Source organism: Pyrgilauda ruficollis, unplaced genomic scaffold, assembly GCF_017590135.1.
Source record: "Pyrgilauda ruficollis isolate IOZ18807 unplaced genomic scaffold, ASM1759013v1 scaffold15, whole genome shotgun sequence".
NCBI lineage: Eukaryota > Metazoa > Chordata > Aves > Passeriformes > Passeridae > Pyrgilauda > Pyrgilauda ruficollis.
Genome location: NW_024513654.1, coordinates 16,136,912 through 16,153,981, shown reverse-complemented (window position 1 = coordinate 16,153,981; position 17,070 = coordinate 16,136,912). Strand labels below are relative to the sequence as shown.

Sequence of the window (17,070 nt, the reverse complement as noted above, 5' to 3'; positions counted from 1 at the left end):
AAAAAATAAAAAAACACATTTCAGACTTATCAACTGTCTCTTCCAGTTACTGCAGGGGCGGGGAGGGACCGGACACTTCCCGTTCTCTTCCAAAACCTTGAACTGGCAAAGTCAACTAACAGGTTTTTTAATATCTGTTTTTCGAAATTAATAAACAGAACCATGCCATTTATGTTGTATAATTTCCATTTCATAGTTACTATGCAAGCTCTGAACTTCCTCGGAGTCACAATATTTTCCTATATAAGCAACTGTGCAGGGAGCACGGAGCCACTGGCACCAAAAGGCAGTCTTACACGCTTCGCACAGGGAAAGAAATCCCTGAACAGAAAAATCCCTACATTAATTACTGAAAGCACCAAAGACACATTTGTTCTTCTGGGACGGATCGCCGGTGCTGTATTTTTTCTCTGCTCCTCACCATCCCTTCCGAGGGAGCGGGGGGCGGTTACGGCCCCGGGCGAGCGGCGTCCCGCTGAGGCTGAGGCGCCGCTCGGGGCCGGGCCCGCTGCCGGGCTGGGCCGCAGCCTGTTCGAGGCCTGCAGGAATGGGGACGTGGAGCGGGTCAAGCGGCTGGTGCGGCCCGAGAACGTGAACAGCCGGGACACGGCGGGCAGGAAGTCCAGCCCGCTGCACTTCGCCGCAGGTACCGGGGCAGGGGGAGCCGGGCGGCAGCGCCGCCTCCCCGGGGCAGCGGGCCGGGCCGCGGGGCAGCGCCGGGCCGCTCGGGCCTCGCCGCTCGGGCCGGGCGCAGCGCCGGGGTCCGAGCGCTCCGCCGGCCCCTGAGCATCGCCCCCGCCCCGCGGCCCGGCCCCGGCACCGAGCCGGTGGCACCCACACGGAGGGGGTCACCGAGCGCCACAGCTGCGTCTGCTCGCTTATTTCCTTTTTCCTTTTTTTTTTTTTTTCCTTAAAAAAAAAAAAAAAAAAACCTCATCTGGCTTTGAGGACACACCTGGAGTGGGGTTTGTGCTGTTCGTGTTGTGACACGTGAGCTCTGACAGGGACACGTCCCACGGTCATGGATTTCAGCGGGCCTGTGCATTTTTAGAATTGAACGCGTGAAGGTGTTTGTGAGATAACACCGTTTCTGAGCTTTTTGAGGTCTTATCTTTGACAAATGGACTTTGTTAATTCAGGACGTAAGTAAGCAAAACTGACGTCACAGTACAACTGCTCTCACTGGTAATTGGCCAGAAGATTGTATCCCACCTTTTCAGACAAAGACCTGACTGTGACTGTTGTTTTCATGTTGGTTGTTTTTGTTTAATTACAGCCTTAGATGTAGGACTCCAAGGCTGACAGACTGCAGAAAACAGCAGCTTCTTTTCAGCTAATCAATATGGATAGTAACAAAGATGCTTATTTCTTTATTAGATTGTCTTGGTAAAGGTTTCTGCTTCAGGTGTCCTTTCCTCGTGTTAAGAGAGCTTGACTCAGACTTAGGTCTAAGTTCTTGAAAGCCTGCTCAGGACAGCAGTATTTAATAAATTCAAGAAGCTTAATCGGCAAGAGAGCTCAGGAGACAACTTAAAATATCCTGTCAGAGGAAAACAATTTTTGTAGCTTTTTTTTTATATGCAGCAGTCCTGCCTGTCCACTTATAAACTCTGAACTTCTAAACAGCTGTGTGTGTTTTAGAGCATTTTGGAGAAGTGAGGGGTAGTTTTTATTTATTTATTTGCTTTCGGTTATTTTAGGGCTTTTTTTTGCCTAAGATGTTTCTCATTCACTATAATGATCTGGTTTATCTCTCTCAACACCTCTGCAGGGGTGATCTGTCTTGACTTGAAATAACTCCTGATCTCTCGAAAGATTTTTATTTAAAAAATGCATAGCCATAAGTTCATGTAGTTGTTAGATTTCTAAGGTTAATCAGGTTGGTGTGTAAATGGGAGACACTTTTGTCATCCTGAGTCTTCTTCCCACTTGGCACAGAGAAATTATTTGCTCCTCTCAGTGGCCCGTAGGAGATGCTGAGAGTTTCTGGGTAACATGGGACAGAAAACGCCTGTGTGATTTCTCCATGGAACTCTCTTTGCTCCCTCAGGTCGAACTCTGCTGTTGTCAGCCCACCTGCAATAGGCTCTGTGTGAAAGGTGGACAAAAGTAGCTCTTGGATTTGGGCCTGACTGGTTTTGTTTGGTTTTGCCTTTCCCCTATTATTCACAGTTGGAATAATACTCGCTTCTTTTGTCTCTGCCTCTGAAGGAGTCACATTCCAGGAAGTAAAAGCAAAAATCTGTATTCCGGCTTTGTTTATGGGTGTTCTTAGAAAATACATTACAAAACTTCTCTGACTAGTTTCATTCAGTTTCAAGACTTCTTTTATGGAGGAGTTGGAGCTGAAATACACCACGTCACCATGTTTTGTGTTGCCCTTTTTTCCTTTTTTAGTGGCATTCTGGGTCTGAACTTGGGTTCTGTTTTTTAAGTCTTTTCCCAGATCTTACTTAACAATTTTTTTAAGAATGAACCCTATTCCTCTTTTTTCATGTGTCAGTTTGTAAAGGTGGATTTTGAAGTAAAAGATGTAAAAAAAAAAGCTTTAAGCTCTCCCTAGAAATGTCATTATACATATATATTATACATATACATAGAAATGTCCATATACATATTGGAGTTTTGCTGGAGGTTGCTCTTTGGATTTTGTAGTGCACAACTGTGTGTGTGATAGTTGAGTTATCCTGAAGGTTTAGTCAAGAACTCATCATCCTTCACAATAAAAGAGGCTCCATCCTCTCCCATCATAAACTGCATGTACTTCCTCAAGTCAGTCTATTTCATCACAGTATATGTCAAAGTTCAAAGTATCCCAAGGTTATAAGGACTTGGAAGGTACCAAAATACCCTTCCTGCAATCTCAATTTCATTAAAAATATGAACACCCAGGGTAGGGGAGAAGAATTTGAGTTCTTTTTGTTAGCTTTTTATCCCATCAGAAGTAGGTGAATGTCAATTATGACCCACAGTGATTGTAAATAAATATGTTTTCTAGATTATACACAGTTGTACATTTCTACTATGATTAATAATTGTGAATTGTCAGCTAAAAATTTGTAACTTTCCAGGAAACAAGTGCAGTGAGCTGCTCAACTGTCACAGGTGGTAGAGGAGTGTCAGCTCGAGGTCCTGAGTAGCCAGCCTTTCTTGTTGGCAATAAAAAACAAAGAGTTCATGATGATAAGACCATTACCTTGCACATTTGAAAGGTGTGATCCCATTTAGGTGGTCTCTTGATAAAAGCCCAAGAGCTAAAGAAAACACCTACATCTTAAAAATTACAATGTTGAGGTTTTTTAAAGTGTTGAAATAGTTTTTACTGGAGCCAACTAATGGTAAAGAGGAACTGTTAGAGTAGGCAGTGACTGCCTTCCTGTGATAGCAAAGGCTGCCCCTGCTTTCCACTCTCAGGAAAAACAGCAGAGGCCATTGTGCAGTTTGGCCACTTCCTCTGTACTCATGCATCCTTCAGAAAGTAATGGGAAAATAATTCCCCTTCCATATATGGTGCCCTGTTGTACAGATGCTTCCCCAAGGAAGTAAGGAATCCCTGCTGTGCACTCAGCTGGAGAGAAGTTACAAAACTTGGTGTGATACAAAAGAGTTCATTTCATCCACACTAAATTAGCTATAGGGGTGTTGCTGTACTGAAGGTACTGTACAGATGCAGGCTTTGCTGAGAGAGAAGCTGTGGATTGCTCAGGAATTGTATCTGATTGAACCTCTCTATATTAAATAGAGGGATCCAAGGGAATTCTCTGTGCCTGTAATAAGGTTTACTACAGCTGATTTTCAATTATGATGTTGATTCCTGATGAGGAATTTTACCTGTAAAAAAGTGTCTTTACATCAATACTTTGAGGGGTAGGAATGCCTTCTGTACAAGAATGAGTGGTTTAGCTACCAGTTATATAACAAAGAATTTGATCAGAGTCTTTTGTAACATAATTGCAGCAGTCCTGGAGAACATTTTTTGGTACTCAGAAGAAAATACCAAGCAATCTGTCATCAAATAACAGTTTTGATTATGTGTTTGTGGGACTCCAGCACATGTGAATGTCTCTTTTGGGTAGTTTCTCAAAATAATTTAGTATGTTTTGAGTATGTATTCAAACTATGAACAGAATTTTTGAAAGCTTGAAGAAACTATAAAAACACGTTTAAGAAAAATAACAGTATTTATAAAACTTAGAATAGCTGAACATATTTAGGAATGAGAAACATTATGCATATAATGTAAAATAGACAATAAAGCTGCATGGGGGTACCTATTAATATTTTTTTTTGGCAGCAGAAATATGCTTGCATGTGCAGTGAATATGACTTACTGTGCCTATGCAGATAAATTGGTTTTGCATGGACCATGTGTCTGATCCAGTTCTTATCCAAAGTATACTGAGCTTCTGTTCTCTGTTAGGACAGGCCAGGTGGGTAAGTGGCATAGTGAGACTCAAAAGTGAATTTGCTGTAGGGTCTGCGGTTCTATCATAGGCAAGGTGCTAGTAAGCCAACATTTGTATCATTAGTGTTTCATGGAACCTTTGAGGTGGCCTTTGGAACATAACCAGGTGGGTATAATGGCTACAAGCAGAAATCCTGAAGCATTCTGGCCTCATGGAGATAGTAAAGCAAATACAGATAAAGTTTGATGTCCTAATTCATTTGCCATTATATAAGTATGAAGGATACAGCTGAAATTTGAGGAAACCCTATCAAGATATTGTTTCTGTAATCTTTAATATTACTTTTCTACTGAATTCAATCTAATTTTTAAGAGTTTCAGAAACATCCTTAGTTTGTAAATACTTATTTAGTAAACCATGCCACTTGTAATTGTCTTTAGGAGTGGGTACTGTTGTTGAAGTTTGTTGGTTTAATCTGCATGCCTGGGGCAGGAATTGCTCTTCCCCCACCCTGAAGCCTTTTCTCCCTTTTCCTCTTCCAGGTTTTGGTCGGAAGGATGTAGTTGAATATTTACTTCAAAGTGGTGCCAATGTCCACGCACGAGATGATGGAGGCCTTATTCCTCTTCACAACGCCTGCTCTTTTGGCCATGCTGAAGTTGTCAATCTGCTCTTGCGGCACGGTGCAGATCCTAATGCTCGAGATAATTGGAATTACACTCCCCTTCATGAAGCTGCCATTAAGGGGAAGACAGATGTCTGCATTGGTAATTTTCTCCCACTCTTCCTGTGACTGACTCACTTGTTTTCACTGTGAAAAATCAAGAACCCTTTTAAGACCATTTTCACTCTATGGAGCTATGGCTGATACAAGGGTTAAAAGTAAACATCTTTCATAAACTTCAATTCATATATCACTGTTACAAGATACAGGTTTTTGGATCTTTTTTTATAATTGTCTACCTATAAAGGTTCATCATGGGGAAAGTACTTTAAAGTGACATGATGGAGCTAAATTCTCTTCTATTTCAGCCTAGACTCTTATGCTGCCTTCTGCTTCTGATCACAGTGCAGTGGGAAGACCAAAAGTAATCTTAATAATGGATTCATTCTATCTTATGTGTAGCAGCTGTGTTAAATTAGTTAAGAATGGGAAAACTTCAATTATATTGACTACCTGTTTTAACTACACAGTTCTTAAGAGGAGCTCTTTAAGGAAGAGGTAGAAAGTTAGACATGTAGTCAGGAAACATTTCTTGATTGTGTGGTTTGTTGCCATTTGCTTTAAGAGAGCTGTAAAGCTCTAGAAAGCTGTACAGATAACATTGCCTGTTTGGCTGGGTGCAGCATGCACAGCCTGCCACTGCTGTCTGCAGGTTAGGAGAGCACGGGATTTGGGGCAGCATGCTCTGGAGCTGGTTGCTGAGTTTTTGTGGCAGGTCAGTCATAAGCTTTCAGCTAAGACTGGCTCTTGTCAGTCTGTGGTTGTTCTCTTTCTGGTCTGCTTTTTTCTCTTAAAATGTGTCTAGACATGTTTCATCAGATACACTGGTCACAGATGACATTGCAGAATGCTGACATTAAAAATTTGGAAAAGGAAGTCAGAATGTTTCTTTTTTTGTTTGCAGATTATAGTAATGATATGTCTCATAAACCTTGTCTTGTAAAATTGTTTTCTCATGGAAAACTTTGGCGTTTTTGTAGTACTGTTGCAGCACGGTGCTGAACCAACCATTCGGAACACAGATGGAAGAACAGCTTTGGATTTAGCAGACCCGTCTGCAAAAGCAGTGCTGACTGGTAAGTGATAATCTTTAGATTTCTTTATGACTAGTAACAGTTGAACTGATGTAACACAGTAGTTTGGAGCTTGTGTTTTTGATACTACTTTAACTTGTGTCTGGTTTATAATTCTAAATAGAATTCCCATATGGCTTTCATCATCTCAGTCATGGCATGTGTTCTGGAGAGTTTATCATACTAGTTCAGTAATGAACTGTCACATTTTTAGAGCCATAGAATGGCATAGGTTGGAAGGGACCCTAAAGATCACATCATTCCAACCCCCTGTCATGGGCAGGAACATTGACTAGACCAGGTTGCCCAGACCCCATCCAGCATGGCCTTAAACACAACTAGGGGCAGGGAATCCACAACTACTCTGGGCAGCCTGTTCCAGTGCCTCACTACCCTCTGAGAAAAGAATTTCCTCCTAACATTTAATCTAAATCTCTCCTCTTCTAGGTTGAGCACATTTCCCTTTGTCCTCTCAATACTTGACTGTGTAAAAACTGACCCTTTCTCTTTTTTAAATTCTCCCTTTAATAACTGAAAAGAGTATTTGTAAGTACTTCTAGCACTTAGGTTCTCCAAAATTTTAGAAGAGGGTAAGTTGTTAACTTCACATACAGATACTTATGTGACAGCTAAAGAAAGCCCTTTTGTCTTCTAGGTGAATACAAGAAAGATGAACTCTTAGAAAGTGCCAGGTATGTATGTTTGGAAAATAACTGGAATTAGTTATATTTGCAGAATTTTGTGTAATTAATATATAGATATGTAGTCTGTGGAATTTATTATTTAGCATTCCATCTAGATGCTAAGCTTTGCCTGTTTTCGGTGAATGAAGCTACAAAAGTAGTTGCATAAATGCATTTTTGTTTTTCTTTAATGCTGACAATACAGAGGAAGATGTGTTGCTTCAGATCTGTTGAACATTATCACAGTTAAAAATATAAAACCAGAATAAGCTACTAAAAATTGGGATAAGAATATTTCTGCTCATTTCACATCTTGTTTTTCAGGAGTGGAAATGAGGAAAAGATGATGTCTCTTCTTACACCATTAAATGTTAACTGTCATGCAAGTGATGGCAGAAAGGTATTTTTTTTTAAATTTGATTTAAAAGTAGTTGTCTCTTACATGATCCAGTTATTGTTTGACCAGATTTTAAAAATGTTAAACATAAAATCTGTTTTCTTCCCTGTATATGGAAAAATAAGATTCCACTTCTCTAGCAGCCAGCTGAGCTTTTTTTGTTTGTTTTTTAATCTTAAAAGGACTATGCAAGTAATTCTATATAGGAGCAATAAACAAACACCTTCTCAATTGAAGCTTCTGCTTGACCTTCATATCTGCAGTGATAAAGAAGAAAGGCCTTTTCACAGATTTTTGTCCTTATCAGGGAGAAACACACAGGCACTTTATTTGACAAGCACCCTTAGGCAAGTTACTGCTCCTGATTCAGGAGCAAGCTGCTCATTGCTGTAAGTAATGGTAAAAAAATACATTAAAATGTTCAGAATCTCCATTCTGAAAAATCCGGAGTCTTCTGGGTTCAGTCCCTAGCCTACAGAAGGTTCAGGTTATTGAGTATCACTTTTTGGCATCATTATTCTCATGAAGTATTTGTACTCATTCACCCAAGTTTTGATTTAGTTGCTTCCCCTTCATGGGGCTTTGTGGTAAAATACTGGGATCTCCAGACCACTGATGCATCTCTGTTTTCTCATCTGGTTATGAGGCTCATCCTCTAAGAACTGTAAAAATCTGGTTCAGTGGATGGGTTTGTAAATGCAGAGGGTAAGAGTCCTCCTCACTAATTTGTAGCTCTGCATTTAGTGCTGCTGATCCTTGAATGCATTTGCTAGAGAGACTTCTTCATATTTTAACTGTCATTGTTGCTAATGGTCTTCCTACTTCCCCTTTCACAAGGATATAGTTTGTGCTAGCAAAGTATTTATAGCTATGGTAGGCTAAAAAACCAAAAATGGCCTTTGTATTAGTGATGGAGTAAATTTGGGATTTGTGTTTATGTGGACTTGAAGAGTAGTTAGTGAACAGTGAACATAGTTATCACATGTCTGATTCATGCACTTTGGGATTTTTTTTAAGCTTGTAAGTCTTGAAGGACTTCAGCATTTAGTACAGATAACAAGTTGTGGAAAAAGAAATAGAAACTCAACCTTGATTTTGTGTTACTGATTTATTCTCCATTCTCTTGTTTCAGTCTACTCCATTACATTTAGCAGCTGGGTATAACCGTGTAAAAATAGTCCAGCTCTTACTGCAGCACGGAGCTGATGTACACGCTAAGGATAAAGGGTAGGTTCCTTTTTCCTTTATTCAGATCAAACAGAATCCATTAAAAATTGAGGTGAAGTAAAGAGCAGTAATACTGTTTTAACCACAAAGAATTTCCACCTTTAGACTGTTCTGTCACCTTTAACCTTTCCGTTAGGACAAAAATGTGATTTGATTAGTTTTCACAGGAGAAGATCTTACAGCACTGTTTTTGTGAAAAGGATATAATTAGGGTCACTCCTGAACGTCCCCTGCAGATAGTTCTTCCTGCTTAGGGTTCCAAGTCTGAGTGGAACCACTTCATCTGCAGTGAGACAATGCAATTCACTTCTCATCTTCTGATTATTGTAGATGTTTACTGTTCTGATAAATCCTGATGGGATTTTCTGGCTTCTTCTTCAGCTTCTTATTTCCCCATAGTTTCATTTGAACATTTGTTATATTATTTTTGTAAAATATTCAACATGAAGCATAGTACCAGTTGCAATGTGTTACATGCATTTGAAATTAATATATGTGTACGAAAATAATCATCCTACTCCTTTTTCTTCTATGTAGAGATCTGGTGCCACTTCACAATGCCTGTTCCTATGGTCATTATGAAGTAACAGAGCTTCTAGTAAAGGTCAGTCTTTGAAGAGATCAGATTGCATATTATTAAAAAAGAACAGTTTATAATAGACTAAGACAAGTTGCATATTTTTTTAATATAAATTTACAAAACTTAATGATAAATTGCTTTTGCTCTACATGTTAGTGATTATTAAGCTGGAGCTACAGAATCTTCTGTTTGCGAGGAAGCTTTTTCTTTATAAATGTGCTTTCAGTTTTTAATTCTCTCTGCTCCAAAGTTGATTGTTTTCATACCACCAAGTAAGTACTGCTTATCTCAATCTTTCTACACTCACAAAAAAAAAAAAAAAAACCGAAGAAGCACCGAAAAAGCCCCTACAAGCTGAGTGATGTTTTGAGTTTGACAGCAGAAGAATATTTTAGATGACAAAGCAATAAGAGGTATTTAAAAAGAATACTGGTAAAGATAGTAAATGTTTTAAAATTAAAGAGCAGTTAGTCTTTTGAGGAAATTAACTTTACAGTATCAGTTCTGGCCCTGAATTGTACGCTTTATCCCAAAGAAAGAGAAACCTGTCAGTTTTCCTAACAGAAGGGAACTCTTGGAACTGAAGCAGTGTGTCTGGATTATGTTAGTCTTGAAGAGAAGTATGATACACATTAAACTAGTGGCTTGAAGATGTGGGCTGCAGCATAATATGTGTACTCCACCAAAGGAGTTTTGAGCTGTGCCTATTCTCAGCTGCCACAGCAAATCAAGATTGTTATAACAACTGAGAGTGTTCTGTTATCTAACTCCAGACATTTGGCTGCTCAGAGAATAGCTCTTGTTCTGCTATGTGTGTTTCAGCCCCCCACTAATTCCATGTATCTTTCTACTTGTTTAGCAAAAAATGTTGTAAAAACTTATCGAAATAAGCTTACATTGCAGTAAATATAAATGGCCATGATTTTTTTTTTTACTTCAGGGGCCAGTTGTAAAGTGAATTTTTACAATGGTGGTACTAGATACAACCCCACAAATGAGCTTTTGCCTATACGCTACTGTGTGTTTTAACGATTTAGCTAGAGTTGTGTTCTGCATTGGATTTGTGCTCTAGAGAATTCTGAATTACTTTTTGCAAAGCTATACAGCTTTAAGAGAAGCAATGGAAAAGAGCATATACTTGCTTACAGACTGAACTTGAAGTACAATCAAAATGTTACTGGAGAAGAATTACACATACATTACTCATCCAGGAGTGTTATTTGTAGGGTCTTGTACTTAAATGTTTTGAATTTGAAACTGAGTGCCCATCTCAGCTGAGATACTGTGGCACTCATATCTTGGGGGTTATTCACAGAACATACATTTATCTTAGTGCAGCTGGTCACTCCAGGCATTTTTTAGGGCTGAAAAGAACCAGAGCTTGTTCGCAGGTGATTTGGAGAATGTGAATATTTCTCTTTCTCTGATTTGATATGTAGCAGAGCTCCTTTCCTTTCTGAAAAAGCCTGAAAAGACTAGCTAGCCTTTGGCTTCTTTGAATATACCTGTGGGACACCAGGTGATTAAAAACCACAATGTGCTGAAATGTTGTGTTAGATTGAAAATGAGTGTCTTGGTAACAGTTTGCATATAAGCATTGATTTTTATTTTAACAGTCTACTGTATTAAAACTAATAACATAATCTTTTTCTGATGTCCTGGTTTTGATTGCATCTTTTTTTACCCCTTTCCATTTCAAGCATGGAGCATGTGTGAATGCAATGGATCTGTGGCAATTCACCCCTCTGCATGAAGCAGCTTCTAAGAACAGGGTGGAAGTATGTTCTCTTTTGTTAAGTTATGGTGCTGACCCAACACTGTTGAACTGTCACAACAAAAGCACCATTGATTTGGCTCCAACACCCCAATTAAAAGAACGATTAGCATGTGAGTATCAAGTGGGATCAGTTCTGCAGTTACAGCTTGCAATGTGTAATTAGATTCCCTAGACAGTGACCTGCCAAAAACCAGATTTGGAAAATGCTTACACTTTAACAGTAATTGTGCAGTGTTACACAGTATATTTCACTGTTTATAATTTGAAACTGCTATATTTTCTGAATGAAGGCATTTAAAATAATTTTACTGTCAGTTTTATAGTCAAGTGGTTGTGATGGATTTTGTAGCTTTTCCGCTATTAAATGCTTTCCCTCATGACCTTGCCAATACACTTTCATATCCCGTACTTTACTTCCTGTCGTTGCATCAAGATTGTTGAAATATTAATTTTAATTCTACAGTTTTTTCTTTGAAGAAAAGAGTTAAATGTTTAGAATGCTGAATACATTTGAGTGTGCCACAATCACTGAAAGTTCAAAAAAACTGATGAAGGACATTGATTTTTGTCCAGCAAATTTAAAGAGTGAAAAGAGTGACCTCAGGTTCTGTCCTTGAGTGGGGAAACAATAACTTTCTGGGATATTTGCAAAAATTGTCAGTAAATACTACACTAGGCTTCATGAAAGCATCTAGAGATGGTTTTCCAAAAATAGGTCAGAAGTAGAGATTTTTATATGCCTGAGTTAGTACCTATGTACAGTAGAACCTACAGAGTGGTGAGTGAAATAGATCTTGTGCAGCCAGTTTGGATGTGTCTGGCTTTGGTTTAGAAACAAAGCAAAATTTGTGTAGTGTTTTGACTTAACTAACAAGTTCTGTCAATTGATGTAATAGCTTGAGTCAGACTTGGAAATGTGCGCTCCATGGTCTGCTGAATACAATGAATTTCTTTTTTTTTAACTGAAAGAAGCAATTCTCTTGATCCTTCTTGAGCCAAGGAGTGTAACCCTCTGCTATATATTTCTTTGTTTTTTAAGATGAATTCAAGGGTCACTCACTGCTGCAGGCTGCAAGAGAATCGGATGTAGCTCGTATAAAGAAACATCTTTCTTTGGAAACAGTGAACTTCAAGCATCCTCAGACACATGAGACAGCATTGGTAATATCTCAGGATTTATTAATGGTTTTGTATATATTTTAGCTAACCTAAGCAGACTAGGTAATAGTTTAGCAACAAATATTGCAGTGTCAAGTGCTGTAATTCAGACCAACCTGGAATACCCAGTGTCTAGCTAAGCAAATAACACTGATTGATATTTTGTTCTTAAAGTTAATGTTAAGACTAACATAAATTATTTAGGCTGTTTAGATTGTCTAAATGACTGGGTTTTGTAGAATAGTCTCATTTTAAGCAACAGCAAGCTATGTATGTTAGTTTTGTTTTGGTGGTTTCCAGCAGTTATTAGAAAGGGGAGTTGTTGAAAATACCGGAGTAAATCCAAAAGCCCATGTGGAATCTTCCAAACTAATAAGCGTCTAAGCGTTTGGGGTTTTTTTTCCTGTTGTCTTTGTATGCCACCAGCTCTTAACTGCCAGTTGATCAGCAGGTAGTAAAACCTGGATATTGCTAGCTGGTTGTTAATTATAAACTTTTTCATGTTTACAGCACTGTGCTGCTGCATCTCCATATCCTAAGAGGAAACAAGTATGTGAATTGCTGCTGAGGAAAGGAGCCAATATCAATGAAAAAACAAAAGAGTGAGTGGTTACATATGAATGCTCTTATGTTTGTTTAGAGGGTTTTGCAAAATACATTTTGAATTATTCTTTTTTTTTTTTTTTAAGCTTCTTGACTCCTCTGCATGTGGCATCAGAAAAAGCTCATAATGATGTTGTTGAAGTAGTTGTGAAACATGAAGCTAAGGTATGAGTATCATAGTTCTGTTGACATTCACGTACTGTACAGATTTTCACACTGCGAGAGTGGAAGTTTTTGTAAAATAATTCCTTTTGGGAGGTTTCTAGATTTGTAGACTTCAGCTACAGGCCATCAATCCATCAGTACAGCCCTATACATTACAGAATCATTGTTGGTTTGGTCCTATTTTTAAGAAGTGCAGACATGGTTCTCTCTGGGAATGGAAAACTTTCAAAGTGTCTTACTCAGTGCTTTGTTGTCCAGCAGGAATAATGGAATACATAAGGAAAAAAAGTGGGGAGTGTATATGAACAGCAAGAAGCTAAACTGAACTGTGTGACAGATAGACTTTACATGATGTTGTATGCAGTAAAAAGTAAAATTAAGGCAAAATGTTAATTCATATCACAATGTTTAGTTCAAACTTGCACAAAAAGAAAATGTGGAAAGGAGAGACCCTGTAGTGCTTGAACCCTCCAAGATTGACAGTTGAATCTCTCTCATAGAAATTTGATTGTAGCCTAACTGCTATGAAGTTTCAAAAACCAGAGGAAGAGTAGGGAGTGAAAGTAAGGTTTGGGTGCAAAGTTTTAAATTGTTGAATATACTTCGGCTGAGCCAACAGATAGGAAGTCCTCAGTCTGAGAAAGCACAATAAGCTAATGCAAGGTAGAAGCTGTTCTACATGTTAGCACTGAACATCTGTACTGTGAGGAGCAAAATAGTGAATTACTCCTGTTTGTGGTAAAAATGCACTGGATTATTCCGATGCCTCTAGAAGGGGTCTACTTTATGAGCTGTTTTTGTTTGAAATGTCATCACCTTTGGAAATATATTAAATACGTTCTTTTTATTAGAGTAAGGATACTACTTGTGAAATGTTCCCAGTCAGCAATGAAAACATCTTAATACTAACTTGATGGTGGTATTTCTTGTCTATGTTATTTTTAGGTTAATGCATTAGATAATCTTGGCCAGACCTCTCTTCATAGAGCAGCACATTGTGGTCATCTTCAGACATGCAGGTTGCTGCTGAGTTCTGGATGTGATCCTTCCATCGTGTCTCTGCAGGGCTTTACAGCCTTACAGATGGGGACTGAAAGTGTGCAACAGCTTCTACAAGGTATGCTGAGTTATTCAACATCCACTGTGTTGCTTCTTTTTACTTGCTGTTCCAAGTGCTGCCAAATAACAGTGGAGACTAGTCAACAAAAAAAAATGTGTGAAAAGTACTAGGTGATGTTTTACTCTATACTTAACAATATCATTTACTGTCTGGATAATCAGATATGAAGATTTTGGGATATAGTCACCTGGAATAATTTTATGAAAATCCTGACAGTAGGATGGGGGGAATCTTGAAAGTAGAAAATGAGTTTCTAAAACAAAAAATGCTTGATTTGCATTTGTGAGTGGAGGCAACAGTGTAGGTGGATTTTTCAAGAGTAAGGTTTGGGCATTATAATACATACATAACCTTGATCTGGTCTAATTCTGAAACTGAAATAAGAATGCTATGTTGGTTCCACAATATTCCAAAACATACAGGAAGCACGTTGCTGAAGTCAACTTCCCAAATACCATTAGCTCTAGCAGCTATAGTTGTAGATAGTAAACAGAGACAAAACTTGTTGGTTAACTTTTTCAATTATTTCCCTTTAAAAAAACTAGTTATTTCCTGTTTTAACAAATTTCTTCCACTGCCTACACTTACCTGTCATGCAATTTCATTTATTTTGCAGAAGGTATCCCATTAGGTAATTCTGATGCAGATCGACAGTTACTGGAGGCTGCCAAGGCTGGAGATGTGGATACTGTAAAAGTAAGCTTAAACCTCTACTTAAAAATAAGAAGGAATTTGTCATGGTTTATCCTGAGCCAGCAACCAAGCCCCACACAGATGCTTGCTCACTTTCCCCCCAGAAGGATCAGGAGAGAATCATAAGGGTAAAAGCTGGAAAACTCATGGGCTGAGATTAAGGCAGTTTAATAGAGAAAGCAAAAGCCACACACACAAGCAAAGTAGAACAAGGAGTTATTTCACTACTTCATATGGGCAGGCAGGTGTCCAGCCACCCCCAGGAGAGCAGGGCCTCATCTTGGATAACAGTGACTTGGGAAGACAAACTCCATCACTACAAGTGTTCCCCCCTTCCTCCTTGTTCCCCCACTTTATGTACTGAGCATGATGCCATCTGGTCTGGAACAGCCCTTTGGTCAGTTGGGGTCACCTGTCCTGGCTGTGTCTCCCCCCAGCCTCCTTGGCAGCATGGCAGCACAAAAAGGCCTTGGCTCTGTGTGAGCCCTGCTCAGCAGTGACGACAACATGTCTGTATTATCAGCCCTGTGTGCAGCACAAATCCAAAACACAGCCCCATACCAGCCACTGTGAAGAAAATTAACTCCACGCCAGCCAAAGTAGCGCAGAATTATATGTCAGTGTATAATTTCTCAAAGCAAACAATCAAACAGTTCTTCACTGCCTGCTTTAGAATTATGATTGGTCCTAAAACCTTTGCATTGCACAATTATTACAGATTGCAGAGTACAGTATTCCAAACCAAACCTCCAGATTGTTTGCCTTATATAAAAAGCATTAACTAAAGTCAGAGGTGTGGATTTGGGAGCAGGTGGATTTTTTCTTCAGGACAAAATCCGTAAAAAGTAAAGACTGTAAAAATAATGGCTTTTTATTGAAAACAGTTATGCAAAATAAGATGTGTATAACCCTATTCTATGACTAAATTAGAGGTGTCAGCACTATATGTAGTGACGTGTTTTGTTTGGGGAAATTCACAGAAGCTGTGTACAGTCCAGAGTGTGAACTGCAGAGATATTGAAGGACGTCAGTCTACACCACTTCATTTTGCAGCTGGATACAACAGAGTATCTGTTGTGGAGTATCTTCTTCAGCATGGAGCTGATGTACATGCAAAAGATAAGGGGTAAATGCTTGAATATATATTTTCTTGGCAATTGAAATAGATCATATCTATCAGTTTTTGAATATTGCTAGCTGATAAGCATCCTATTTTTCTTAAGACATTTTTTTATTTTCATGGAAGCTTCTGTTAGAATGAAGATGCTAAGAATATTCAAAAGCATTTTGCAGTACGTAAGATAGAGCATCAAGAGTTTCTCTGGCCCTGTGCTTTTACTTCTCTTTAGTGCCCCGCTGGTTAAGTTTTTACTGCAATAGGTACTTTCATATTAAAGTCTCCTTCTGCAAACCAGCCTTCGAGTGATTTTGTGTCATTTCTGGCTCAATGGTGACACTCCCGCTATATTAGACTGTTGGGGGAGTAGAGAAATATTTTGTCATGGTTTGATATGGTCAAAGATGCATTGTGTTTTAGGTTTATATTGTTGTTGAAAAAATACCCTGTTTTTAAAGAGAGTTTTTGTCTTCTTTTAATTGTTTCCAGAGGACTTGTCCCTTTGCATAACGCCTGCTCATACGGTCACTATGAAGTTGCAGAGCTGTTGGTTAAACATGGTGCTGTTGTCAATGTGGCTGACTTGTGGAAATTCACTCCCTTGCATGAAGCTGCAGCAAAAGGAAAATACGAGATTTGCAAACTCCTGTTACAGGTATTACATATGCTGGAGGGATGTAAATTTCTTTTCTTTCTTAATCACTTACAAAGTCCGTTTATGTTTTAAACATTGATTTGTGGTTTCTAAATTATTTGTAGTTAAATGTTTGCAGTAAAAGGGATACAGTTAGTGCCCGTGTTGTCCTTTTTCACACAGTAAATGGAAGGCTCTCTGCAGGATTCCAATATGTGTCAGAATATTTGCTCACTAAGGCATTCGGTGCCTAAGATGCAGCATGTTTATTCTGCTGACATACTTACCACCTGTTTTTGATGTGCACAGCATGGAGCTGACCCTACAAAGAAAAACAGGGATGGAAATACTCCTCTAGACCTTGTTAAAGATGGTGATACTGATATTCAAGACCTGCTTAGAGGAGATGCAGCTCTCCTAGATGCTGCAAAGAAAGGTTGTTTGGCCCGAGTAAAAAAGCTCTGTTCACCTGACAATGTCAACTGTCGGGACACGCAAGGACGGCATTCAACACCACTACATTTAGCAGGTCAGTGCTCTAATTAACTAGTTTGATCAGTTACTAATTACTGTGGCTGAACTTTCTATTTCTACACAAGTTTATAGTGTAGCCTCAAGCTGAGGATTCAGTACCTTTTCTTTAAAAAAATTAGGTTCTTATGCATATTAATTTTAGGTTGATTTTCAAACTGTTTAATTATTTTCCTCTTCTG

The 17,070-nt window shown here is 38.9% G+C and overlaps 1 protein-coding gene across 1 annotated transcript in view; it reads left to right on the top strand.

Annotated features, from left to right (window-relative positions):
- The first annotated feature begins 201 nt into the window (after positions 1 to 201).
- The window catches only part of TNKS2 (tankyrase 2), a 29,176-nt gene continuing 12,307 nt past the window's right edge, over positions 202 to 17,070 (top strand). Inside the window, exons 1-16 of the mRNA XM_041461158.1 lie at positions 202 to 646; positions 4,949 to 5,173; positions 6,111 to 6,206; positions 6,859 to 6,895; positions 7,211 to 7,286; positions 8,416 to 8,510; positions 9,048 to 9,114; positions 10,791 to 10,977; positions 11,907 to 12,028; positions 12,536 to 12,627; positions 12,715 to 12,793; positions 13,739 to 13,910; positions 14,530 to 14,609; positions 15,587 to 15,732; positions 16,213 to 16,378; positions 16,667 to 16,886. Coding sequence (XP_041317092.1) covers positions 202 to 646; positions 4,949 to 5,173; positions 6,111 to 6,206; positions 6,859 to 6,895; positions 7,211 to 7,286; positions 8,416 to 8,510; positions 9,048 to 9,114; positions 10,791 to 10,977; positions 11,907 to 12,028; positions 12,536 to 12,627; positions 12,715 to 12,793; positions 13,739 to 13,910; positions 14,530 to 14,609; positions 15,587 to 15,732; positions 16,213 to 16,378; positions 16,667 to 16,886 — 2,305 coding nt within the window. The remainder of the gene's footprint in view (positions 647 to 4,948; positions 5,174 to 6,110; positions 6,207 to 6,858; positions 6,896 to 7,210; positions 7,287 to 8,415; positions 8,511 to 9,047; positions 9,115 to 10,790; positions 10,978 to 11,906; positions 12,029 to 12,535; positions 12,628 to 12,714; positions 12,794 to 13,738; positions 13,911 to 14,529; positions 14,610 to 15,586; positions 15,733 to 16,212; positions 16,379 to 16,666; positions 16,887 to 17,070) is intronic.